General features: G+C 39.4%; 3 protein-coding genes across 4 annotated transcripts; 1 reads left to right on the forward strand and 2 right to left on the reverse strand.

Annotated features, from left to right (window-relative positions):
- The first annotated feature begins 5,369 nt into the window (after positions 1-5,369).
- rep15 (RAB15 effector protein) lies at positions 5,370-7,191 on the forward strand. Of its 2 annotated transcripts, XM_046395027.1 has the most exons (3): positions 5,370-5,895; positions 6,183-6,515; positions 6,646-7,191. In XM_046395027.1, exons 2-3 carry the CDS (start codon positions 6,234-6,236, stop codon positions 7,189-7,191), a joined length of 828 nt encoding a protein of 275 aa, XP_046250983.1. In that variant the 5' UTR covers positions 5,370-5,895; positions 6,183-6,233. The 2 variants fall into 2 exon arrangements, with proteins under 2 accessions (XP_046250983.1, XP_046250984.1); XM_046395028.1 differs by lacking the exon at positions 5,370-5,895 and having other exon boundaries at positions 6,146-6,515.
- Positions 7,192-11,371: 4,180 nt separating this feature from the next.
- On the reverse strand, positions 11,372-15,675 carry poglut3 (protein O-glucosyltransferase 3). The gene is made up of 6 exons (XM_046395026.1): positions 15,314-15,675; positions 14,746-14,943; positions 13,843-14,126; positions 13,501-13,705; positions 12,424-12,620; positions 11,372-12,211 (listed from the first exon to the last, which is right to left on the reverse strand). Exons 1-6 carry the CDS (start codon positions 15,585-15,587, stop codon positions 11,771-11,773), a joined length of 1,599 nt encoding a protein of 532 aa, XP_046250982.1. The 5' UTR covers positions 15,588-15,675; the 3' UTR covers positions 11,372-11,770.
- Positions 15,676-16,084: 409 nt separating this feature from the next.
- Positions 16,085-22,694, reverse strand: LOC124062277 (NADH-cytochrome b5 reductase 2-like). Its single transcript, XM_046394935.1, has 9 exons — positions 22,590-22,694; positions 22,335-22,484; positions 21,747-21,819; positions 21,067-21,173; positions 20,513-20,642; positions 20,272-20,355; positions 19,220-19,305; positions 18,998-19,097; positions 16,085-16,606 (listed from the first exon to the last, which is right to left on the reverse strand). The coding sequence occupies exons 1-9, from the start codon at positions 22,602-22,604 to the stop codon at positions 16,434-16,436; spliced, it is 918 nt and encodes a 305-aa protein (XP_046250891.1). The 5' UTR covers positions 22,605-22,694; the 3' UTR covers positions 16,085-16,433.
- Positions 22,695-26,818: the final 4,124 nt, after the last annotated feature.

The raw sequence follows: 26,818 nt of genomic DNA on the forward strand, positions 1-26,818 counted from the left end.
TCCAGTTTCTACAATAATAAACTGAACTGTTGCTCATTAGACATTTAGGATGTTTTTTTTACTGCTTTCCTTGTTTCCCTATGCAATATATCCATTAATGATTATACTGACCACTGTGTACTGCACATACTCTGATGGTATAGTGAAAGGGAGAACAAGTCACATTAGACATAGACACACACACACACAGCAGCAGCAGCAGCAGACAATAAAATAAAACACAGACATTAAAATGTTTCAAAAACGCGATGGACTCAGTTACGTTCTGAGTTGGAGTGTGACCTGTAATGATGAGTATGAATGTCAGTTTTCAGTCTTGATTTTAAGATTTCAACTGAATCTGCTTGTTTAACATGTAATAGAAGGTCATTCCAGAGGTAAGGGTCATAGTAGGTGAATGCCCTGAAGCCAGCAGACTTTTTGTTAACTGTAGGAATGACCTGGGCCCAGGAAAAACCCAGTCAAAACCTTCACTCTTGACCACAATTGTGCAGACATCTCAAAACTGGGTGTTTCAAAACCAGAAGATGTGATCCCTATCCTTCAAACTGAGCTACAGATTTAGTAGTCCAGTCCCACAAATTCAGACCAAAATAATTCTGGGGTATTTTAAAACCCTAAGGTGGAGACGATCATTTTGTTTCCAACAATCAGGATTATCCAGATCCCACAGGAAGGGTAGTTCCAGCCTCGACTTAAGGTGGGTTAGAAATCTATTGGATAAATGGCACATATTTAATAATTCTATTCAAATCTGGTATATTAAAGTAACACAGACCATGTAAAAAACTATATCCACAATCAATCAGTGTAACCAGTAGTACAAATATCCTTCCTGAGCCACTATGAAGTTTATAAAGTATAAAGTCCGTTTTAAAGGCGTTTTCCACTTGCACTCTCATTTTGTTTGATACAATATACTGCATAAGCATAAAGAGGCACGTGCATCACTCTGCCTTTCCTTTCCTGCCATGTCCCTTGGGTACTGCAGTTCTGGCCATGATAAATAAATATGAATAACATGCATACTAATGTACACTTCCTAACATGTGCACATGTCTGTGTTCATGAAATGTGGTATGATTTTGACCACCAGAATCTCAGTCAATCTCAAAGTTTAATTCAGGAAAATGTGACATTTGTATGTCTACGTATTGTTGTAGTACTGGTTCCCAAAACATCAGGTGATTGGGAAGAAACCTGAGAACCAGTTCCCAACCACTTAAAAATACAAAAGATATTTACTAGGAGAACCAATCTCACAAGTTTCTCAATTAGAAAATGCCTCCTCAACTGAAATATTTTTCCTTCTCTAAAATCTCCCCAAATGAAATGACATGAAGCTGTGGGATTAGGTTTAAACGGGTTTCAAAGGAGACAAACAATATAAGAAACCTGCAGGTTTTTGTAAGACGAGCACAAACAGCACTGAGACAGCTAAGACAACTAAAGTGGGTATCATTCTCAAGAACGTTCAGAATTTTCTTCAATCAGACAACAAAAGGCAGACTCAACAGAGCATTATGAGACCAGAGTTTTTGTCTGAAAATGAATTGTAGGTTGTAGTCTGACATATGATGAGGAAGGGTCAGAATGACCCAGGCAAGCCATTCAGCACCACCACCACCACCTTTTATGCCTTCAAGTAAGGGCATAACCAAACCCTGACTGATCAACAGGAGAATGCACCCAGCTGTTCTCAGTCATTAGTGACGAGCCAACCTCCACACCCTGAGCAACAGGTGGTCTGAGTAACACCCTAATCATCCTAGAAGGATTTTGACACTCAGCTAAATTGAATAGAGGAATCGGAAATGATAGCAAGCACAAATTAATGGAACTGCTATTGTATGATATGGCAAAGTGGATCACAAAACAATAACGATAACAAACACGACTAAGGAGAGAAGCGGGGAGACATGGTCATGAATAGAAACAAAACAAAACAAAAAAAAATGATTTGCCAATAACAACACCACCTCAGGCACCAATGAAAAGGGTGCAGACCTTTTCCGTTTAACAGAATGAAGCCTAATGTGTTGAGAATGTGATCACATTGTGCATATTAGATGAACACTCTGCACAAACACCATACAAGGCAGAACAGGTGTGGTCAATATTAAGGTATATTCTTGCAAATTTAGTTTCAGAAAGGTGGGAGCAATAGGTTATTTTAAATTAAATGAGAACATGCGTCCATTATGCTTGTTTTAACACTGCCTAATATTTTAACTATTTTACTAATATTTTCATCTTATTCATTAACATCCTTTCTGGTCAGGGTTTGAGGACTGAAGTTCATCTACACTGGCAGATGGTTGTTGAGGCTGGATTCTTTAATGAAAGGTTACACAATGGCAGTCTTCAAATATTCTGGGAAGGAGGCAGAGGGTAAAGAACCACTGATTACTGAGAACAACCAAGAGGCATTCACATCCATAACTTCACAAAATATGCAGATATGAAGAAATATGCAGGGCTTGAGGAGCATCTCAGGCACACGACAGTCATCATGAGTTCATTTAACGAGACTACCACAAAACAGCTGGTCCAAGGAGCATCAATAAGAGATAGGAGCCACAATTTTTGATTGCATCTCACTAATTCTATCATTTAAACAGGTTAAAATTGTAAGACCTCACTAGATGATTGTACTGTACAGGGTTTTTAAGACAATCCACAGTGTTTAAAAAAAAGCCCTATGGCCGTGCTTAGTAATGTGACTTAAAGCAGAGAAATAATTCCATTCCTCATATGTTTATAAAACTAATTATCAACTCTTTCATTTGTTGATAATTTACCTGAAGCTTCTTCTTCATCCACCTCTGTTCCACCCCTCGACGTTCTCTTTTATGAGTGTGAACGTCACTATTAAACTCTTTCATTTGTTGATAATTTACCTGAAGCTTCTTCTTCATCCACCTCTGTTCCACCCCTCGACGTTCTCTTTTATGAGTGTGAATGTCACTATTAATGTAGGGTGCTGATCCTAAGCTAGGCTTAATTCTTGGAAAGGAAGTTGAAGTAATACACCACCTTGTCTCTGTCCGTGAACTTAGGTATGTTATTGCAGGAAGAAAAAGTAGATAAAAGGTTTCAAACAGTTTCCTCACTAAAAGCGTGTGAGCATATTGTTTGAGCTTTGTTCGCCATGTCACAAATATTATCAAATTAAATACATAGGTGATCAGGCAGGCAGAGCACATTTTTCAGAGGGAAGCCAAAAAAGAACCAGGTTTAAAACTGAAACACACATAGGCAGTAGCAATTCCCCAACATTATCGTTTTAAATTTAAAAGACATTACCACGATCAAACAAATGAGCTACTTTTGTTTGTTTGTAGAACTGATCTTCTCAGAAGAGACAGTATTAAGAGGGATAAATGACACAAATACTCAGCTAACCCGATTAACTTTGTTGAAATAAGTCATGATTTCATTAGGGAAAGATAAAATGGAAATAGATACGAGTGTTGATTGTGAATCAAGATACAGTCAAAGTACAAGAAAATTCTGCCCATTTGACTGCACTAAAGTGCTTTAAAATGCAGACCCATGGAATCTCAGAGACTGGACAGAATTCACCTGGAGCACTGATACCGATGGTGTTGCAATAACAGCAAATGTATGATGAAAGCTCCTCAGCAAAATGTCCAGGGTCAGTCTACAGATAAGTCTGAAAGACTTAGAATCAGTGAATCGCAGTTAAAAAGTAGCATCTGAAAACTAATTGGTGTGTAACGTGCAAGAAGATGGTTAGATATGGTGAGGGTAAAAGGGGTAGAGTAGGAGTAGAGCTTCAACTTTTTCAGTTGACCCCAAGTGGCCAAAAATTTCTCTTTAATGAGTGAAAATACATTTTTCTATTATGCGTTTATGTAACATATGAATATGAGCTGATGTATCATTATCATATACTGCTGGCACCAGCACAAATTATGGTAAATTTGACCCTGTTCTCCCTTCATTCATTCATTTAGTGAAGAAGTAAAACTAAGTAAAACCTAATTCTACAAAGTTTATGTATGACTGCACAAATGACAACAGAATGATAGGGTATGTCAGAATGCTATGTTTGGCTGACAAAATAAAGCCCTCTGACAAACTGGTTCCTCAGTATTAAATGAAATAAATGAACACATACAATATAGATCCCTACACCTACAGCACACCTACAGTCAGGGTTATAGTACTTGAGTCCAGGACTCGGACTCGAGTTCGACTTGAGCCCTAATTTTAAGGAACTTGTGACTTGATTTGCACATGAGTACTGTTGACAGACTTGTGCATTAACTGCATTCAGACTTGTAAATTGGAGATGAATCCTGAGACTTTTATTTTATTTTGTACCATCATAATTTGACATAAGATAATATCTACATTAATTTCAATATTATAAAACAATTCTACAATAATATATCTGGATTGAACTTGACTAGGATCAGTAGTGGACATGACTCTGATTTTTTTTTTTAATGACTTGGTCTTTACTTGAACTTGACCCTGGACTTGGACTTTGATGACTCGACTACAACACTGCCTACAGTATACTGATCAGCCATGACATTATCACCACTGACAGATGAGGTGAACAACACTGATTATCTCATTTCAATGGCACCTGTCAGTGGGTGGGACATATTAACGCAGTAAGTGGACATTTTGTCTGTGAAGTTGAAGGAAAGCTGGCAGAGGCAGTGTGATGCTTTGGGCAATGTCCCAAGGGAAACCTTGGGACATGCCATTCATGTGGATGTTACTTTGATACGTGCCTACCTAACCATTGTTGCTGACCAAGTACATCCCTTCATGAAAACGGCATTCCCTGATGGCAGTGGCCTCTCCTCTTTCAGCAGCATATGGAAGGAGCAAAAATGGTTCAAGAATGATTTGAGGAACACAAGAAAGAGTTCAAGATGTTTACTTAGTTCTCCAGATCTAAAGCCAACCGAACATCTGTGGGATGTGCTGGAAAAACAAGTCTGATCCATGGAGGAGGCCCCACCTCATGACTTAAAGGACTTAAAGGATCTGCTACCAATAGCTTTGTGCCAGATACCACAGCATACCTTCAGAGGTCTAGTGGAGTCCATGCCTCAACAGGTCAGGGCTGTTTTGGTAGCAAGAAGTGGACCTACTCACCACTAGGCAGGTGGTAATAATGTTGTGGCTGATCGGTGTATGAATGTGACAACACTCCAAAAATATAAGGCAGCATATCACCAGAGTACCTCTAACTACTGCTACAACTATATAGGTAGCGTTTTAGCAGAAAACAGCTAGCCCAGAAGATTTGGACCGTTGGGAAAAGGATGTTCAGGCATAATGTCAAAAATGTCTTTATGTCTGTTTAGTCTGTTGACAATTTTAGTTTTTGACTGTTTACACAAAAGTTCAGACACATTCCACCTTTAAACTCCTCCTAACAATCCAGCCACTCCCCACCCTTTATAAATCTGAAGTTAAACTCCACTCTCATCTTCTCATGTGACATTATACCTAAGCTTCTGACCCAACCTACATGTCCTCATTTGCAATGACAGTTAAGCATTTTGTTTACCCATCAAACCCTTCAGGCATCCCAAAGTTGTCAAGCTGCTGCTGTGGCCATTCAACTGGTAAGATGAGTCTTCTGTTGACTTACCCAAAATGTAATAATTTACGAACACCACACCCATGTAAATACTGTCTGCAGTAACTCCCCTCCAAACCTGGGACAGAAAATCCTCTTTATTCTACTGAAAGTTTTGTACAAGTCAGGAGAACGAAGACTGGGCTTGTGATACAGCACCACACACACACACATACACACATTGTGTATCTCAGCAGAACACCGGACCGGAGCAGAGGGCAGGTAGAGGATTTGGAACAACAGAAACTTCCAGACCCACCCTGGTATGTATCTGCAATCATCTGTTTTTTTCATATAGACATCAGACCATGTTGTTAATTCAGTATTAGTGTCATGAGTTAACAGAAAAGTACAATTTTGACATGGAACATGGAGAAATAATCATTAACACACTCTTAAATGAAAGACAGACAGTAACAATTGTTCCATACATTTTGGGTTTTTTTTTTGTACCTCGAGAAGACAACTATCAGAATACTTGACTAAATTTTTGCCAAACAGATGTCCATTTCAGATCATCAATTATAATCTAATGCTTCTATCTTTCCAGTGTATCAGGGAGACCACCCTCTGATTTCCCATCCTCTGCCATCAGTCCACCATGGGCCAGACCATCAGCAAACCCAATTCTAACCCCTTCCAGAAGTCCAACTTCTTCTCCTCTTTCAAGCGTGACACCTCCAGTCGTCCATCTTATGATCAGAACATGTCCTTTCGACCGAGCATTTTCTCTACACTGAGGAGGCCCCCTGTCGCCAAACCCAATGATTTTATACCACTATTCACCGATTGTATCTCTGCTGCTTCATCCAGAACTCAAGAGTACCTCCTCTTCAAAGACCCAGAGGACAAGTTCCACCCAAGCCCTGAGGTGCTCACTCAGGTAAGCAACTTTATTTTTCAAAAAAACACAAAAAAACAAAACAAAACAAAACAAAATCCAAAGACAGCACACCTTTAGAACTTCGAAAATTGCTTTTAAGTGGTCTTTAAAACATCCTGTCTTCTAACAGGTCTTCCTAATGACCTACATCTCTCAAAGTGTCAGCCTCAACATGACAGACACTTTCAACTGCACAGCCATGACGCCTGAGCAGCGCATCCTCCTGGGGGCTGACTGGGTTTGGGCTGTGCTAGAGAAGCCCACCAAGAACCCTCGGATTCAGATTGCAGTGCAAGTCCTACATCTCCCTGACAAGGAGAGCGCAGAGGAGAATGATGGCCCTCCAGAGTCCTGCAGTGAGTCCGTCCAGATTGCCCAGATGGAATCCAGCAACAAGAACATGCATGAGAAGATGGTGGACTTTTGTACCTCTATTGGCAAGGACTGCTATGCCCTCTTCTTATTCATGGGAAAGAAAAATGACAAGGGGAATATCTATGGTGTCCTCAGCAACAACTTTGAGGCGGCCATTGGGAAGTGCAACAAGATTGACAGAGCTTTTATCGAGAACTTCTTCAAAGGCTCGAGGTACCTCCATACACCTTCAGGAATGATGCAAGCCATTGTTACCAAGAAAGAGGGAGAGCCTCTCACTCTCATGATTAAATTCAGCTGAACCAAAGGGACTCATGATATTTAATAGCCAATAACATAATACAGTGATACAGTAATAAACTTTATGTGATAGAAAGGTGGGATTATTCTCTTGAGAAACAAAGTCCAGACCCATTAAGATGAAAACTGAAGGTCTTGGAGAGAAACCTCTGGTTATTTTCAACTTATTCCAGTAGTGGATGGGGCAACTCACAAGTATGTGAGTTCACTTGTAGAGTTTTCTGTTGTTTAGTTAAAGTCCTGTTTTCTACCAGCTTAATCTTAAAAGTCAGTATTTGACAGTGTGCTTTTACTTAGAACTATAGTGCATGATGGCAAAACAATGAAAAATTATACCCGGAACTAAAAATTAATGAAATTTTCTGAAGTATGTTGAGCAAGGATCCCCTCTAAAGCCAATTTATCTAAATCGCTGTCCAACACAAGTGTAATTAATGACATCAATAATGGATGCATTGCTTTTATTATTATTATTATTATTATTATTATTTATTATTTTGACATCAAAATACATCACTATCCCAGTACAATTTGTTAGTCTCAACTACACAAAAAAAGCTGATCACACCTGTGAGTTTGATGGTGCAAGTGCTGTACTTAAATCTAACAACAAAAGACAGCAGAAGGGTTCAACCAGTCTTTGTGCTGGATTTATTCGTTTGTCTCCATCCGAATATGAAGAGGAGATGATCATGATGTGCAATATCATGACAAAAGACTGCAATATCAAATGATTCCCCTCCTCAGTCTGCCTGGCCGGTTCCTGTAGTGAGCATGGTTCTTTTAATGTCTTTGCAAAGGAAAATGGATTTGGGCGGATATGGAAAGTTCAGATTGTAATTTGTAAACTGACTAAATGCAGACCTGCAAACCTTGGAGAAAATGTTTATAAGGTTGACCTAATGTTACTGAATTTGCAAGCTAGCTTGGTTGTTCACCAAGCACTTAAGTTGGCAAAATAACATAAAGTTATATTGTCGTTACCACAGAATGTTACTGTATTCTTAATTGTTATTGAAGCCAAACCCACAACCATTGTGAGAGGAACAGATCCTAACACAAGGGGAAAAAAAGCAAGTGTACGTTATCAGGAAGTTCCTTATGAGCTGAACTATCAATGGCCATGACCCTGCCTTTCAAAACTGCTGCACCATGCATTTTTCAGCCACCAAGGAGCTTTAGGTAACAATGTAGCTAAACCTCTATTAAAAAAAAGGTTTACATTCCTAAATCATTTGTTAATTGAATAGGAAACATTTTTTCATGAGGCAAATGTGATGTGTGACTGTATAAGCTGATTCAGTGATTTAATTTTTCAATAAACTGGAAACCCTGAACAGAAACTTGGGTTTTATTCATAACTGACAATGTTTTACATCACTTATGTTTGGTTGTTTTAATTTAAATTTCCGTAAATACTTGAAAAAGAACACATGCTAACAATAGAAAAAATATTCCAATTTGTAGTAAACAACTCAATACAGTTAACTTATGGTTTACAGTTTGTATATGCTCACATATCATGCAAGGAAATATCATGACAAAGGGTATTGAGCAGGTATATTCTTTTTTTTAATTATATAATTAATAATAAAAAACTTTCACTGTATACTATAATACAGCTCAGTGTAGTGCAAGCAATATTTTAGAATCAGATCTGATCACTTCAACAGTCAAAACTAGGATTATGAAGAAAGGAGTGGGGAAGTGACCATGTGTTAAGTTAAGTTAAGCGGTGTGAAAGCATAGGAGATAAGCACTACACTAATGTGGGAATCCGAATATTTTTCCAAGGTTGGCAGGTCTGGAGAAAGGAACACACTGGACTGAATCTCCCAGCCAGCGTGAGCAAGCAGGTCAAAGCAATGTGGCTTTTTACTTCTACTTTTAGCTCATCCTAAAAGTGACTTTCAGTGTGTTTAGTCACAGTAGCTATCGACTGCATAACAGAGCAAACTAGTGTTAGCTCTTTGAATCCCTCTATATGCATCTCAAATTACACACTGCAGATCAAATATTATTTTTTACCGCACACATGATTTCTCACCTCAAATGTTTTCAGAAATATACTTTAGTGTGCTGTTAAGCTGTAAACATGAGAATGTATCTTACCAGGCCTCCATGTTGAACACAGTCACAGGAAGGACAGGGATGGACTCCCATAGACAAGCACGCACCACAAGCACGCATGGCCAGCACAGCTACCAAGATAAAGAACAGAGAAGCTTAGATTCCAACACATATCGAGCATGTTTTACTTGCAGGCCTCTGCTGCTGTGAGTGGTGTTTCATTTGTATGACTCACCGCTAAAACTAAGGTAATGAAGCTATTGTTAATTGATACACCTCATTAGTTCCTACTCTGACATGCCCAAATAGTAAAAAGGCCTATTAAAAGTGACTTACGAATAAGGAAAAATAAAGAATCATGCAAACCATTGAACTGTGTTAACTGACTGGATGGTAAGATTGAATGTGCAGAACGAAAATTTAATTGGTTTTATCAGTCGGATATAATCCATTATGACAGTCAAAACACATATGAATGTTGTGTGTGTTCACACAGCATACAAATTACTTCACCTTTTTTTTTGTAATTAACTACCTACCTGTTTGCAGTATATATAAATTTGAGTTGAATTTAGACTTTATTTACATTAATGTTTTGTTTATTAACACTGAGAGCCTGAGCTCGATAATTTTGCATATGTCGCATTTGGATTAAGAGTCAGTCCAGAAATTGGTTCATGAATACTTTTAGTGGAAACTACTCTTCATGATGGGAATTTACTAAAATTTACTTAAAAAATAACAAAGGATAAACTTCTTCCAAGTTTCTGTAGATAGTGAATGTGTAGCATATTTGGTTTGGATGCAGCAGCTAAAAGACATGTTAATGAAAGGAACTGATGAGTCTTTTTAGCTACAGAGACACAAACATATTAGAAGGGAAAATATTCCCATATGATAAAAGTTGACATGGAAAGGGTTACAAGACATCTTTTGTGTCTTTAATGTTTTCTTGAATGGTGTCATCAAAGAACATCAGTATAGAGTGGATAACAGGACTTTTTAGGTTTTAGAGCAAATGACTGTTTTATTGTAAATCACTCTTACTGTTGTCACATGATATATTTCATTCAAAAATTAACAAATATCTTCTCCACACATCTGACTCAGTTGTTTCGGTCTCATTACTGTTGCTGTGTTTACTGTTTTTACTTTTCATAAAGGATTTGCAAGAGAACACCTTCTCCACTGAACTCCAAAGAGCTTTCTATGAGAATTAAGGTTGAAATGTTTTCCTCAGCGTTGATCAGCTGATGAGACCTTACTGCAGCCAGACTCAAAGCTTATAAGAGAACCATTTGTCTTCTGTGTCGGTCTGTTACTCGGCACACCACTTTAGACTGCAGAGTGAAATATGTCGTCACCATGAAATTTAGCAGATTCATGATCCCCAGAAGATGAATCCAACTCATGTCATTATCAGGTCAAAGATTAAAAACATCTAAATTTGTAATAACAGTCCCATTAGCCTCAGCAGCACTTTATGCTTTGTGCTAGCTAGCAAATGTTAGCATGCTACCATACCAAATTAAGATGGTTAACATGGGAAACATTATCTGCTAAACACCAGCACATTATAGTAGTGAGAACATGTTAGCATTAATAGTTATCTCAAAGAACAGTCTCACAGAGTCAACAGCATGGCTTCAGTCTCATTAAGTCAGGTAAAAATACCTGTCTGTCTTTCTTTTCTGTTCGTTTTGAGTGTGGTCACACTTGTCATTCCCATTCACGCGGCAATCAGCTGCTCAACGGTATTGTTGTTCAAGCAGTCTACAACTTGCTCCTATTTTTTGCTTGGTGCCTCCTGATATCATGATGCCAGGCAAGATGAACATAGTAAACATGGTGTCAGCACTGGGGGTAAACAAATCTGCTGGGTGGTTTGACACCCAGAGTTGTTGCTCCCAGGCCACGAACTGGAAATCGAGCGCCATCCTGCTGCAATGCCCCATCCTGTCGCCACAGCACACGGGGAAATATAGGGACTGAAGGGTAAGTTACAAGCGTTTTTCTTTCCCACCAACAGATGGACACGGCTACTCATGCTAATGACAGTTACGATTCAGTATGCCAGACTCAAGCATTACAATATAAGAGTTACATTTGGATTAAACTGTCAAAAATAATATTTATTTAAGATATGTTTAAGACAATACTGTAAAAATATCCAATGTAAAGGCACATTTACAAAACAGTAATAGTCCGTTTCTTGGCTTACTAACAAGTGCTTTACAAAGGTACCAAAAAACAACACAAAACACAGTATTAAAAACTAAGAGTGGCATTAGTACATAGACAACATCCTGCAGTCTCGTCTTGAAGTGGCGGAGAACAAAGTTTTTACTTGTTTTAGTTCATGCCTCAAACTTCCTTTACTAACAATTATAAATGTAATGCTAAATTCACATTTTCTTGTGAGCATCAGGAACATTCACATTGTTCATATCTTGTCTATATATGTCAGGAATGTTTGAGAGAAAAATGACAATAACTACGGATGGACTCCATCATAGTTCATCCTTCATATTAGTTTCTTCCTTCTGGTTTTTACGCTCACATGTGCACACAGCAGTGTGGTCATCTGGCTGAGGCACCAGCTCCATGTCTACATGTCGTGTTGGCTGTCCTGTCTGCCGCTCCGAGTACATGTGCAGCACTCTGTAGTAGTAACAGTACAGTCTGCTCGGCTGCAGTAGCTCTCTGGCCGCTATCTGACCCGCTCTGGCGATTTCTTGTGCCTCTGCATCGTTCTCTTTGGCCCATTTGATTTTGTCCAAAAGGTCCGAGAGGTTTCTCTTCACAGACACATAGTGAGTGCCTGCTTTAAAATGACTGTAGAAATGTTCATAATACTGGGAGTCCTGCTTCAGAACCAGACTGTTCCCGAGCATCAGGTAAGGAAAGCGGTATGCTGCTACTGTCCCATCCACGTTCACCTGGTACTTGTACTAAGAGAAGGGAAATTTGTATATTCATTTGAGTCTGCTTGACTATAAAGCAGAAATCACATCAAAAATGCAGCAAAGTAGCCAAAAAAATATGTACGATATAAAATGAAATGAGACCCACCTCACAAAAAAGTTGCAAACTGGTGCTTTAAGTTAAAGGATAAAAGTAAAATCATTTGTTTTGTTTTTTTTAATTATTCATCTTTGCTCACCTTGAAGAAATCAAAGAATCCAACAAGAGGTGCTCTGCCTACATGTTTCTCTCTGTCTCTGAAGAAGAACCATCCTGTGATGCCTGCATCCAGCAGCTCAGGGTTCTCCTTGGACAGGGAGACCAGGTGAAGACGCTCCTCTCGACTGTCCCGGCCACGGAAAAATGCCCGGTCTGTTTTGTTAATCCAAGGAGGCCCTGGAAAAAAATTGATTTAAATGTTACACAAAAAGGCTGAAAATGTGAGGTCACCGAGTGAATCATTTAAAAGAATGAATGTAAATGATGAGACATACATGGTGCTGTATTACAGGTAAAAAAAAAAAAAAAGACAAGTTAGATACATACTTTATTTATCCTGAAGGAAATTTAAGGCATCCAAATTTAAGGCCTAAAACAGGGAATAACATTTCATGCTAGATCAATAAAATAACTTGTGCATGGTGCACCGTCTCCTTTGTTTATATGTTTTGGGACTATCCTATCCATACAACTAAATCCTTTGACTGCAATATTTGGGATGTCATGCAAAAGCTTAACAGAAGTCAAATATGCAGTTGAATGTTTGCACCACTACTTGCATGTATATTAATGTCATTGAGCTGGAAAAGACAACAACCTGCTTGTCACACTCGGTGGTTAAAGGAAATGACGCAGCGTTTAAAATAAGGGAAGATGAACTATGTGCAATAAGCTTCCCCTGACAAATTCAAGAAAACATAGCAGACATTTCAGTTTTTACTAACTGAAAGAGCAGAATTCAGGTCCTAGGCACACAAAATTTGCACACAAAATAATCTTTTTCATTTACAACCTACACACACTACACACAAACCAACAATTTGTAAATAATTATTAAAGATCTGTGTTTTATGGCATCTGTGTTTTCAAAATGATCAAATCCAGTTACCACATAGTTTTAAACTCACATTATTAAAAATGTTTTCATACTTTGATGATGCTGATTTTTAAAGCCACTCTGTGTGTCCTGCTATCAACCTTTTATCATCCCATATGTGTACTACAGCAGGTCTCACAGTGGCTCAGGAGTGTGTGTGTGCGTGTGTGTGTGACTTACCTGTATTTCCCTGGACAGACAGCAGGTCATTGGTGACACCTCTCATGGTCTCCAGGGTGGAGTGTGTGACCTCATAAGTGGGAAGGACGATGTCCCGTGTGTCTGTAGAGCCACACCACGACAGGACTGGAACGGCATCCGTTCTCCTCGTTTCTAATGGCCAGTCACCAACATTGATGTAAAACTCCACATCTGGCACCCTCACCTTCAACAGCAAATTAACGATTTAAATCAGCAAACATATGAGGCCATGTGCAGTCTCCTAACATGAAAATACAATATGTAGCAAACATGTCAAAACACCTATATGATCCTCTGACATCCCCAGAACACCTAGAGTACCTTCCTTGTTAGAGAGAGCAGCATTTCATCAGAGAACATCTTGAAGTCTGTGTATTTTCCCAGAGTACGGCGGTACAGCTGGTTGTTGATGATGGCGTAGTGAATGAGACCTCCTCTGTTAGTGAATCTGTGAGGCACTTCCTGTCTGAGACGCTGCAGGTCCACCGTTGGAAAAGACTTAAAGTCCGCCAGAATCTGAGGCTCCTTAGCAGGACACTGCATGATATTCTGCCAGACGGTCGCATTGAGTTCTGGACAGTCACAGTACTCATGATAGACTGGACCTGAGTGTCACAACAATAGTCAGGGTTAGGAGAGGCAGTCAGTGCAGGTCAAAGCAAGGTGTTCCATCTAACCTGCATCACATTGTGCTGTTGACTTGCATACAACACTGGCATCCTCTCAATCAAAGATGCATTTCCTTCTTGTCATGAAGGAGCTGGTGTTCAAGTCTTGCTATGTGTGCAAATTAAATGTTTAAGACAATTAACATTTAGTCATATAGGAAACAGTGGTGATGCGTAACAGTTCTGAGAGAGGATGTAGCCATCATGCACAGCTTCTCCATATTACAACACAACAGTTGTGCCCTGTTGAGTACATAATGTTGAGTGATTATGATGCAAAGTGAAGCACAGTAGTGGTGATAACATTGATGAAATGATGAGATATTCATTGAATCTGCAAAAGAATGACTGTGACAGGCTTGATGAGACTTAGTTTTCACACAAGTTGGGTTTTTTTCTTTCTGTCTTTTTTTGCATCTGTATTGAAGGTCAAAAGGCAGAGAAGGTGCTACGTGGTGTACTCATTAAAAAGCCTCTTCAGGAAAAAGACTTGGGGCCATATAAATAAAAAGAACCTGCGCATGTGTTTATTGTTAATACATGGCACAACACGAACCTTGGATGGTGTAGGGTGACTTGGCCACAGCAGCATCTTGGTGGTAGACTTCAAGCTTCAGGCCCTTCAGCACAGTCCCGTAAAGCCGGTACCTCACCAGGAAGGACCCGTCTTGTCTGTCCAGAGGTGGAGGGACGTGAATACGAATGTGCTCCTTCTTGTCCAGCGGACTTATCTTCACTTTAAACGTGTCTCTACCTGAACCACACATGTAAAGAACATTTCAGTGACCTGTGTTTGTGAAAAGGACCAAAGACTCGTTTTTCAAGGTTAGAGGGCACCGGTGATGGTTAAAATGAGCAATAAAACTGACGTGTAGGCCAAGTGAGACAGTCCTGATATTAAACTACTGTACTTGCCAAGGCCTCATCCATAACAACACAAACAAGCCGCTGTTGGATGCGGTTAAGTTAGCTAGCTAACGTTACCCCTGTTGGTTAAATTAAAATGTTCTCAAATCAGTCTGGTGCCATGAAATTAGCTATCGCTAGCAGGAACCGATCTAGCGTTTCTGGGTTGTTTAACCTAATGGCACTTTTAGCACATAATGTGATTGTGTTCAGTTTACCTGGAGACAAAGTGAGGTTTTCTCCGTTTGAATTGACCGCCTGAATAATGAAGTAGCGGACTGGTAAAACTATGTCGGGGTTCAGCCCTGGACCCCAGATGAGACATCTCTCTGGACTGATTTGTTCACAGTCACAAACCTTGAAGTTTACGCTCATAAATACAACTAATACAAAAAACTTACTAAATAAAACATTCTGTAAATGCTTAGCTAAGTCTACGCCACGCTCCCACACCATATTCTCCAAACTATACACTGCTAAACGTCTAAACATACTACCGCTAATCACTGACTGTAAAGTTTGGATAGAAACTCCTATGCCGACATGTTGGTGCCCAGAAACACGCCCATTATCCGATGATGCATTCAATGCAGTGTCGGAAATTTTGGGTTCAGATTGTGACGCCACCCACCAAAGACCTAAATATTTTTGTCATGACTGAAAAATTATAACAGTCCTCCTTTTATATATAAAAGATATCTATCTATCTATATATATACATATATTTAATATTGGGCTGTTCTTGCACTCTATTTGTGTAGTTTATGTGGATGAAATGGTCTCAGATAAAGATTTTAGATGAAATAACCATAGATGACCAGATGAAATATCCATACATAAATTAGTAGAGGACTTGTATAGACTATTACGTTCATGTTAAGTACAGTGGTTCTATTAGGGTATACAATAGCTGGAAGTCAAAACATTTGGAACTGCATCAGTGCTTTGATCTGTGTTTGCATCCTGTAGATCTATTAAAATCAACAATGTGCTTTTTATGCCTTTATTTCACAAGAAAATTATTTTTGGCCTAAAAAGGAGATTCACTGTTAAAGGTGACTGTTGTTTTATACAAAATGCAATCACAGGTAGAAAGTTTGATGACATATTGTATACAAAAGCCCACCTGAGTCCCAAGACATTTTCATAGTGATGTTACTGGGTAATTTTGATGGCAATTACCTACAGGTTTGAAATGTAGTTGTTCAAAAATTACATGTGCTTAAATGAAAAGCATTCTTTGAACTACATTATATGAACTATCAACAGTGTTCATATAATGACTGTTTTAGAGATTGAATAACAGGAAACAAACCAGTCTGGTAGTTAGTCAGAACACTAGTATGCAAAAACATTTTCTGTTTTGTGTCCCAGCTTGTCCAGATTTGGCAGACAGGCATACTGAATCATTGGTGGAGGACCGCACAGGACAATAAGGACGTCAGTGGATGGAGCAGGGAGGTGGTCCTTGATCATGTCATGTGTCACAAATCCTGAACCATAGCTCCAATCTTGTGGAAAAGATAAGAGAGAGAAGGAAAAATCAACTTTCATATTAAGAGAAAGAGTTTTTGAATTCACTTCTCAATATCGCGTCCTTTTCATTTCTAGAGGAGAAGCTCCTACTTTTCCTTAAAAAACAAACAAACAAAAAACAAAACAAACAAAAGGTAAAACTGCTACATCTTGAGCTCAATCACCAGACTCTTGTCTTTGTTTACCCCTTTCCCTTTCCTTTCTGTCTTTTAATCTGTCGTTCTTCTGCCTCAGGAAAGGGATGGTCAGTGGTGAAGCGGAACCAAAAATGAGATTTTGCTCTCAGAGAAGAAGAGTTGGGGCATTCCAAGTGTGCATGAAATTAAACAAACAAAATAAGAAACATCAAGAGGCTTGTTCAACTTGTGCTTTCATCCACAAAAAGTCATCTCTTCCTCCAAGGCAACCAAATAATGACACTGCTAACGAAGAGCTAGCTCTCCTAATGAATAATGATCAAGGGTTGATGCATTTCTATGCTGTGTGGAACTAATGACAGACAAGACAGAATACGAGCCGCGTTTGAGGGCTTCACAACAGAGATTACGCAACAATATTATGCTCATTAATTTCTGCTCGCTTTAAAGATTATGCAAAGCAGGACATGAGCGTTTTGCTAAGCTACTGTAACACCTTGTTGGAAATATCTTCCTCCTCAGCCTGCAGGGATTTTCTTTCAGCTGAACAGTCTTTGTTTGGTTTCCCACGTTGAATATTCAGCAGCGAAACCAAAGGACGAGACTTTCAGACTTTAGAAACATGTGAAATTTATTCATACAGCCTGGCACCATGCTGCACATCCCTTATAGTAACATGATAAAATTAGTCATGGAAAATGTGTCCACCAGGTCCCACATGATTACACTGTGTAATGTTTTGCTCTCTTTACATTTGAAATGATTTCAGTGAATTCACGTGTCACAAGTTTATTATTTAAAATAAATTCTTCATCCTCCCTAAAGACATTTTCTTTAACTGTGATCACATGGATTTTTTTGTTTGTTTGTTTCTCAGTGAAGGTGCAGAAGTTTGGAATACTTCAAAATCTAAATCAGTAAATTATAGAAACTTTTAGATATTTTCTGTGTGATTACTTACTTTGTTTTGAAATTCTGACATTGATAAGAAAATTTAACAACAAGGTGAAATAAATACATGGACTCATTCAACTGTTTTATGAGATTTTCACCTCCACCAGGGAGGTTATGTTTTCGGTTCGCTGTGTTTGTCTGTTTTTCAGCAGGATTACAGAAAAACTACTGGCCCAAGGTGCAGCATGTACCGAGGAAGAACTCACGAAACTTGTAGCTGATCCAAATCGCGGGGTAGATAAACAAATTATTTTCCATATTCATTAACATATTCATACATATTCATGAATATTCACATTCTTTTCACTAACAATAGGGCATTTGGCTCTGTATATGTTAGCAAAGTTCAACAGAGGCTAAACATAGACAGTTATATGATTCCATATTGCCATTCAGATTAACAAGATACTCAAACTGTTGCTGCTGGAAATGAGATTGAAGGAAGCAGTGAAACTGAACCAGAACAGTTCAGCTGTGGGTCATAAGACCAAAACAATTGACAAATTAGACATTGACATGTGATCAATTAGGTTAAAATGATTCGCAGCTTTAAAACTGAGACTGTACTAAAAACATGGTAAGACCACATTACTCATACAACACATTGCTTCTTTGATCAGAGGTCCCACTAATATTACATCATGATATTTTTCACTTTCTTGCCGGCACAACCTGCCACAAAACTCTTAAGCTGCTTCTACTGAAAGAACAGCACCTGTTCTGGATGTTCAAATGCAACGGGGTGCGCTTTAACACACTCATCAGTACGTCTACTTCTTACTAACTGTTTCCCTACCAGTTCATAAACTGTTTATCCATCACGGTTTATATATTTATATGTATACCTGTTTACAACGTGGTAGAACCATGTAGATACACTTATACACACTTACTATATACATTACTGCACAACCTAATATTATACATGTTACTATTACTCCCCCGGCTATCACAGAATTGTGTTTTATTTGATATTACCAGTGTATTCTTATACTTTAACTGAAGTCACTGATTCTTGTCTTAGATCCTGATTACATTTTGTTTATAAGAATTTTTATTTATTTATTATTTATTTATTTTTTTTACTTCCTTCCTTTCTGTTATCATCTTTTTTTCCTATGGACTCTGACTATGCATTCTGTTGATATTCAGTTATTCAGTGCAAGTCTGACTGTCATTGTTATATTTTGCTGTGTGGGATGTTTGGAAGGTCACAAAAATAATAACTAAAAAATAAAGTACTGTAACTTGATATTTGAGGAAACTTGGTCTTACCCTGCGGAGGTTTGTCCAGTGTGAACCAGAGTTTAAATCTGTCAGGATAGTTCTTCTTCACCTCCTCCAGCTCCTCCCTCAGTAGAATATCTTTCTCAGTCTGATAGGGAGCAAGTGAAAGAGATTTAATTTCTCCAGAGTGTTTCCATTTATGTGCAGTGCAGTAATAATCTTTAGACACAAGGAAAGTAATCTCAAAACAATATACCACACAGAGCTGACCTGGTTGGCAAATATGAGAGAGCACTTGGTGTTGTCAGAGGGGTCTGCTGTGATTCTGCGGATTAACTGCAGCATAGGAGTGATACCTGAAATTATATAAGACATAATGGTCAGTCTCAGAGGATGGTTCATGTATAACTAAAGGTGTTATTGGGAGAAACAATTAGAAAAATGGTATCTTTAACAGTGAGACTGCAAAGAATATACAACCCAGTCTCCAGAATGAAATGCTGGCATTGTAGGATCCTGCAAAACATACACACATTGAGTCTGGACGTTTCATACATATCATATCATCGTTTCTACAATATCTGTGTTCGTATTACGTGTATATGAGCTAACTGTCTCATGAGGAGGACAAGTGGACGGCAGGTGTCAAACAGCAGCGAGGTAGTGGCAAACAAGAAACCACGGTTTGAGACCACTTCAAGATGTTTTCCAATTGAAAACCAGATATTTTTATCAAAGCATACGTTTTCCAGCCAGAAACCAAGCATCCTTAACGGCCAACAGGGCATTTTCCAACTTTGTTTTTGGCAACTAAAGCAGATAGGCTGCAACATGATCTTTGTATACTCTAATCAACTTGTTTGTGCACCAAAACCTAACTGGACTTTAAGCACAACGTTATCACAACATAAACATGACCATACTGACATGTAAAATTGCGTAACAAAAACATAAAGGAGCAAAATTTCAACATATGTGTGGTTTTGCAGAAATATACACTGCCAACATTTTTCTGGCAATTAGGTTGACAAAATATCATAAAATGATCTTGAAAGTTAAAGGGCATCACAGCTTTAGCTGTCATTTATGTGTTATTAGAAAGAAAAGAACTATTCTTTTCTCACTTTTCATGTATAAAACATTTGTTTAACACACATGTACAATACAGTTATACTGCAGGCAGGTGTGTTGCAAAGTATTACTATCCATGAGTACACTTTGGTAATTCAGCAGAGATTTCAGCTGAACCTCTGTGATATTCTGAATAAAAGACATACACAGCACATTAGAGTGATGGAGAGTTTAAAGAAATGTAAATGAACCTGTTCCACCAGCAATCATTCCAACATGCTTAAACTTCCGAACTTTGGGCTCTGACTTCTTGTCTGGTCGGATGGAAAACTGACCTGATTGGGAGAGAGTCAAGTGTCAGTATTAGGATGTGTTTAGCTCTTCTGTTGTACCACAGTGACACCTGCTGGTAACAGCAGCTTGCTTCCTTTTCTTTACACACACATTCACCACGCACCCACATACACACACACACACACACACACACCATACCATTTCCCTTGTATACCAGCAGTCCGTTGGGTCCTCTGAAGTCGATGGTATCTCCGATAGCCATGCTGTCCAGGTACTGAGACATCTTCCCTCCCTCTGGGAAGGAGGGGTGGCAGTTCTTGTAGTACACCTGGAGAAAACACAGAAAGAAAACAAACATTTCAATCTTTTATTTTATCTGTTGTTGGCTGGTTGTTGTCTCTACAGGGCATTAAAATCAATTCTTAGCATCGTTAGCACAGACAATAGTTTGTCCTGCTAACAAGACAATTACAGGTGTAAAAAGCTTTGGTTTTGTAACAAGCAGCATCCACATAAACCTATATTGATGTATTTTTTGTAAATGTTACAATGACTTATTACCACCTTATAAAGTTGATATGTTTCATGGTCAATTTCAGTTCTCTAGTCACTCTCCCTTTGGCTCTAAAAACTCCTTGAAACTTTTTTTTATCTTATATCTTAATTTATCAGGAATTCCTTTGGAGCTGCAGAACCTCTGATCCAATATCTGTTTTTTCAAGAATCAGCCCTACATCAGTAACATTAATTACCTTGACCACGAGGTCGACATATCCCTGGTCCTCATCACTTGAGACTGGAGTGTAGGCTCTCACCACCAGACTGCCGTTCACCCTGGCCGACAGGTACACATGCTGACCTGGAGATGTGGAGGACAATCAGCTGGGTGGGTGAGGTGGTGGATTGGATGGGATAAGAACACTGGAAAATGTTGGAGCAAGCTCTGTTCTTATGCCCCTATCTGTCTGCAATCTGAGATTCCAATGCAATTCTTTTACACATTCAGCACATCTAGTCAAAACTATGTTTTGTCTTCTTGTTGCTGTCAATGTTTTAGCTTCACTGTGTAGAATAATGTATGTGCAGAGTCTCTGCGCCCAGGTGTCATTTCAATATGCAAATTATTTTTTTTCAACAAAAAAACAGACACACATTCAAGAAGTTTTATGTGTGCCTTAATACATGTGTCAAGGGATCTTAAAGGCCTGAAGTCGTGGAGATTCACAAGGAGATGTACAAAGAAATACTGCTGGATGCAACTGCCGCTCAGATACGAGTGTGTAAATGACACTCACAAAGATACTTGGTGAAATGGCCTAAACACTTGCAGAAGATCGTTCTTCTGAGGAATTTTAGAGAAGAGAAGAGAAGAGAAGAGAAGAGAAGAGAAGAGAAGAGAAGAGAAGAGAAGAGAAGAGAGCTGTTTCAGTACCTACTGGCAGTCCAAGGATCTGAGTTGCAGATGGAAGGCCAAACCGAAATTTCTTTGTGTCATGGCTGATTTCCTGTAGGAAAGGACACACACAGGTTAGAAAAAAACAATCCAAACACTTCAGCATATCTTATCATAGCTGCTAGCTTTCAAAATCATGTTTGTGAGGCTTCAATTTGAGACTGGGTGGTCTTTATATGATGCATATTTATCTAATGTACCGTTCAATGAGCGAGTGTCGAGGTAGAGATAGATAAGAAAAGAACCTTGATGACCCCTAGAGGTCTCTGTGTTCTGTCTATTTTCCAGATTTACTGTTTCTGCAAAGATTTTCATCTCACTGGGTGGCACCAAATCAAACCAACCCCACCCCACCACATGACAAAAATAAACTGAAAATTCATAACTTTGAACACTCATGCCCTTCAGCTCAGGGTTTCGTTAGTTTGATATGAAACTCAAACTGAAAAATGATTGTCTGTGCAGATGTTCCTTCACAGTACAATTCATACACAGCAGTTGAATATGACGTTGCTGTATCATTTGGTTTGATTCTTTGTTAAAAGTGGGTGTCAGTATGCAGTCTACCTGTTTGTTTATAAGGGGAAGGGCATATTTGACCATAGGATCCTGCAGAGTGACAGGCAGTTTCTTCTTCTTCTCTCCTGGAGAGCCTCGCAGAACGAAGTACAGCACAGTCACTACCACCACAGAAAGAGCTGCCACCCATGGGACCGTCTGCAAAACAAAGACCATTTACAGAGTGAAGACTTACACAAAACGGCACAGCAAAAGATGAGTGAAATAATTAAAAAGGAAAATGAAGTGAAAGTTGATTCTCACCAAGATCTGATCCATAGTTTTAAGTTCCTTCTTTTCACACAGCCTGACGGACCAGAGTCCACACACAGTCCAGCCAAAGACAGCCTTCACAATCTCTCTCTCTCTCTCTCTCTGTCACACACACACACACACACACACACTAAGTGAAGGGGGCGAGGCTTCCTGCTGGAGGAAAGGTGACACAAGGTCCAAAGCACCAATAGGAAGACAGATCTCATCATGACACTACACAGTACAGAGGTGGTGTTCAGGCACTGAGGAGCAGAGCCATGAAATCACACCACTGAGAGAGGGGAGGAGAAAGACGCACACATAGAGATTACATAACTAACGCTACGAGAAAATATTTTTTTCTTTGTGAAGCACTGACAAGTACTTGCATTTTCAAAGTTGATATGCAAAGCCCCAGAATCAGTTATAGTTGCTGACAAATGAAACTCCCATATAGTATATATAGATATAAAATATATATAAAATAAAGTGCTTCCCAAATAAAATATATAGTTTAATAGCAATATAATTCATATAATGGCTGATATAATAGTGTGTGAAGTATTTTGAGATACCAGCTTTGTTTGTTTGTTTGTAGACGTAAAATAGATCCACAACTCCCACCCAACAGTACATGTGGCCTACTTTTACACCCTGGGCGAACACTCAATCGGCGCCCCCCCCCCCCCCGCTGCACCCCATCAAGGCACAAACACAAGTGCCTACATACTTTCTTTATCACTAAAACATTTCACAAATGGTTAACAAGAAACGGAACAATCAAAAAATAAAAATTAACAGATGAATGAAATTGAAAATGTAAACACAAATGTAGATTGCACAAATCCTTAAACGCACAAAATGATAAAATGCTCCTCCTCAGACTCAAGAACCATCTCCGAGGCCTCTGTAGCTGTGGAGGTAGATGGCTGCTCCTCCTCAGACTCAAGGACCATCTCCGAGGCCTCTGTAGCTGTGGAGGTAGATGGCTGCTCCTCCTCAGACTCAAGGACCATCTCCGAGGCCTCTGTAGCTGTGGAGGTAGATGGCTGCTCCTCCTCAGACTCAAGGACCATCTCCGAGGCCTGTGCAGCGGTGGAAGTAGATGGCTCCACATTTTGCCCAGTGGGAGCTGCTCCAAAATATTTCAGAAGTGCCCCTGAATTTACAATTAACATATAAAGTAAGTTAGATCCCACTTAACATGCATCAGCAGTTACCCAATTAAAATAAACCACACTGATGCGCAATTTATTATCATTTATTAACATTCTATTAACTACACATAAGACTCTACAAATTATTCAAAAAGTTATATCACATAGCTTACAAAATGTCAAGTCAATGTATATTAGAAGTTAGTAGCATAGACCCACATATGGCAGTAAAAACTCCACAGTTACCAAATCCCTATGAATTTGCACTTGTTGTGTTGCAAACACAAACTATCCTATGGCTGAAATTAATGGCATGACATGAAACCTCAAATCCTAATAGTTGTTACTAGTTCAGCAAAACTAAAAACCAAATACAGTCCTTTTCTCTGGCTAAGTAACATCAACATGGTAGCAAGAGGCTAACCGATAAATAGCGTATAGGCTACTGTTAAATTAGCCTGCATGCACAATTAACGTCACTCATAGAGACCTGCATACCTTCATCTTTTGCTCGTTTGTCCTCCTCTTCTTTCCTTCTCTTTCTGAACTGAGCACCTGAGGGTTTCTTTGGTCGTAGTTTTTCCATCACGCCCTTGACTCTAATAACTTGACCGTCCGTCAAACACCCAGTCAAGATTGACGTGATGTAAACAAATTGACGTAGATGCATGCACAGATTCCTGTGTTTTTTTTTTAATTCAAATTATTTTTTATTTAATTATATTTGATTTTATTTTTCTTCACATAACCCAATGAATTTCATGTATCTACCAGGGGTCTATATTAATTTTATGAGCACACCACCTTCATTATAAGTGATTCTGCCTGCGGGTGACGTCACGCCACGCTCCGTCCGCATGCAGATAGATTGATCACACACACACACACACACACACACACACACACACACAGGGGCGGAGCAGAAACACCATTTTGACGCTGCTCCCCGTTCTTGATCGTCTGACTTCTGACGTTGGTCTTCTTTTCGGATCCGCTTTTTTTTTTTTTTTTTTTTTTTTTTGAGGGGTTTTTCAAAAACCGCCTCTGACCTTGTCAATGTGACGTCAGGGCTTCAGGGCTTTGATCTGTTGCGCTGCCACTTTTTTTTAAATCACTTGTCCTTTCTGCTTTGAAGATAAAAGCTCTTTGAGATCAAAGCGCTAGATGCGGTAAAAATATTATAAATAGAATAGCTCTTTGCCCGTTCGAATCTGTCCAAGACATACTTGAAGAAAAAAATACCGTTTGTGTTGGATAGAACTGGAAGCATTTAACTTGAAGAAATGGCTTTATATTATGATTTGAAACCAAACGACATTCTGTACGGTGCGTCAACCAAATACCAGATAAAGAGGTTCCTGGGAGAGGGGGTTTTCGGAAAAGTGGCCAAATGCAAAAACTTAAGCACTCGGGAAGTGATGGCCGTGAAGATTATAGATAGACGGATCGACTACTCTGGCAAAGAAGAGGTGGCCATCCTCAAAAAACTGAGAAAGCTTGAACCAGATAAAAATAATTTGCTGAAGATGTTTGATAGTTTTAGTTATTGGGGACGTGTTTGTATTGTATTTGAAATGTTGGACATAAGTCTTGAGGATCTGGCGATTATGATGTACCCACTGCAATTGTCTGAGATCAGAGTAATTGCACAACAGATGTTAGTGGCTCTGAATGCCCTAAAGAGCATAGATATGGTACATGCAGACATCAAGCCAGACAACATAATGCTGGTTAACCATAAGATGCAGCCCTTCAAGCTGAAAATGATCGATTTTGGCGTGGCTCTAAATGTTGCTGAATTGAAGCAAGGCAACAAAATTCAAGCGATTGGTTACAGGGCCCCTGAGGTCATTTTGGGCCTCCCACTGGGTGAGGCCATCGATATGTGGGGACTTGGCTGTGTTTTAGCGTTCGTGTACCTGGGCAAGCACCTGTATCCATCATACTCTGAATATGAGGTCATGAGAGTCATCATGCAGATGCACGGTCAGCCTGAAGATCACCTGCTAAATGCTGGAACTTATTCCAAGAATTATTTCATTAAGGACAACGACTCCCCTGATTCTCCATGGAGATTCAAAACAGTAGCTGAATACAAGCGTACAAAAGGTTGGGCGGAAACACCGCGTAGCAGTGATTCTGCCACGTTTAACAGCTTTGAGGACTTGGCCAGACCAGAAGAGAAGACTACTAGTGAGTATGAAGACACACGGGCCTTTTTAAGCCTCCTCAGACGCATGCTACACGTGGATCCTGAAAAGAGAATCACCCCCAGTGAAGCCTTAGGTCACCGTTTCATCACAATGAAACACCTTACTCGTGACACTAACGACGACATGTATGTCGAATCAGTCTGTCAGACCATTAAAAACTGCCAGTTGGAGACGTCATCTGTTGAATTCGAGCCCTTTGTAACATCAAGCGAAGTAATTAGTTGGCATGGACCTTCCCCTAATACTTCAGTCAGCTCAATTTCAACTAACAAAGAAACTGCTGAGGACACCGATAATGGACCACAATGCACGGCTGCTGAAAAAATTGACAGGACCACAGCTACAGATGACATGGACAAAACATCAAATCCTGAGGCTGATAAGAAACCACCTGGCACAAATGAGGCAGCTCCACCTGCCTCTCTCTTAAGTGAAGAAGAAACAGGCTTTGTTGAAGTCAGGTCCCGAAGGAAGTGGTTCAAGAGGATCCGCAAATTCTTCACCAGAATGTTCAAATCTTTTGATTGCTGCACAGAGACCACTGTTAAACTGTAAGTAACAGGTCATAAATCCCTCGCTCTCCATGTTAGCATAGAGGCCTATGGTGGCTCCATCATCCATTGCACTGTTGCCTCATAGCCAGAGGGTTCCAGGTTTGAATCCCAGTCTGGACCCTTCTGTCCTTCCTCTTCTTCAGTTTGCATGTTCTCCATGTAGGGTTTTCTCCGGGTGCTCCGGTTTCCTCCCATTTCCTCCCACAATCCAAAAAAACAATAGTCAATTACTATGTGATGTTGTATTTCATTGTCTGGGTTTTCTCCGGGTGCTCCGGTTTCCTCCCACAATCCAAAAAAACAATAGTCAATTA

The sequence above is a fragment of the Scatophagus argus genome, chromosome 7 (genome assembly GCF_020382885.2).
Source record: "Scatophagus argus isolate fScaArg1 chromosome 7, fScaArg1.pri, whole genome shotgun sequence".
NCBI classification, from domain to species: Eukaryota; Metazoa; Chordata; class Actinopteri; family Scatophagidae; genus Scatophagus; species Scatophagus argus.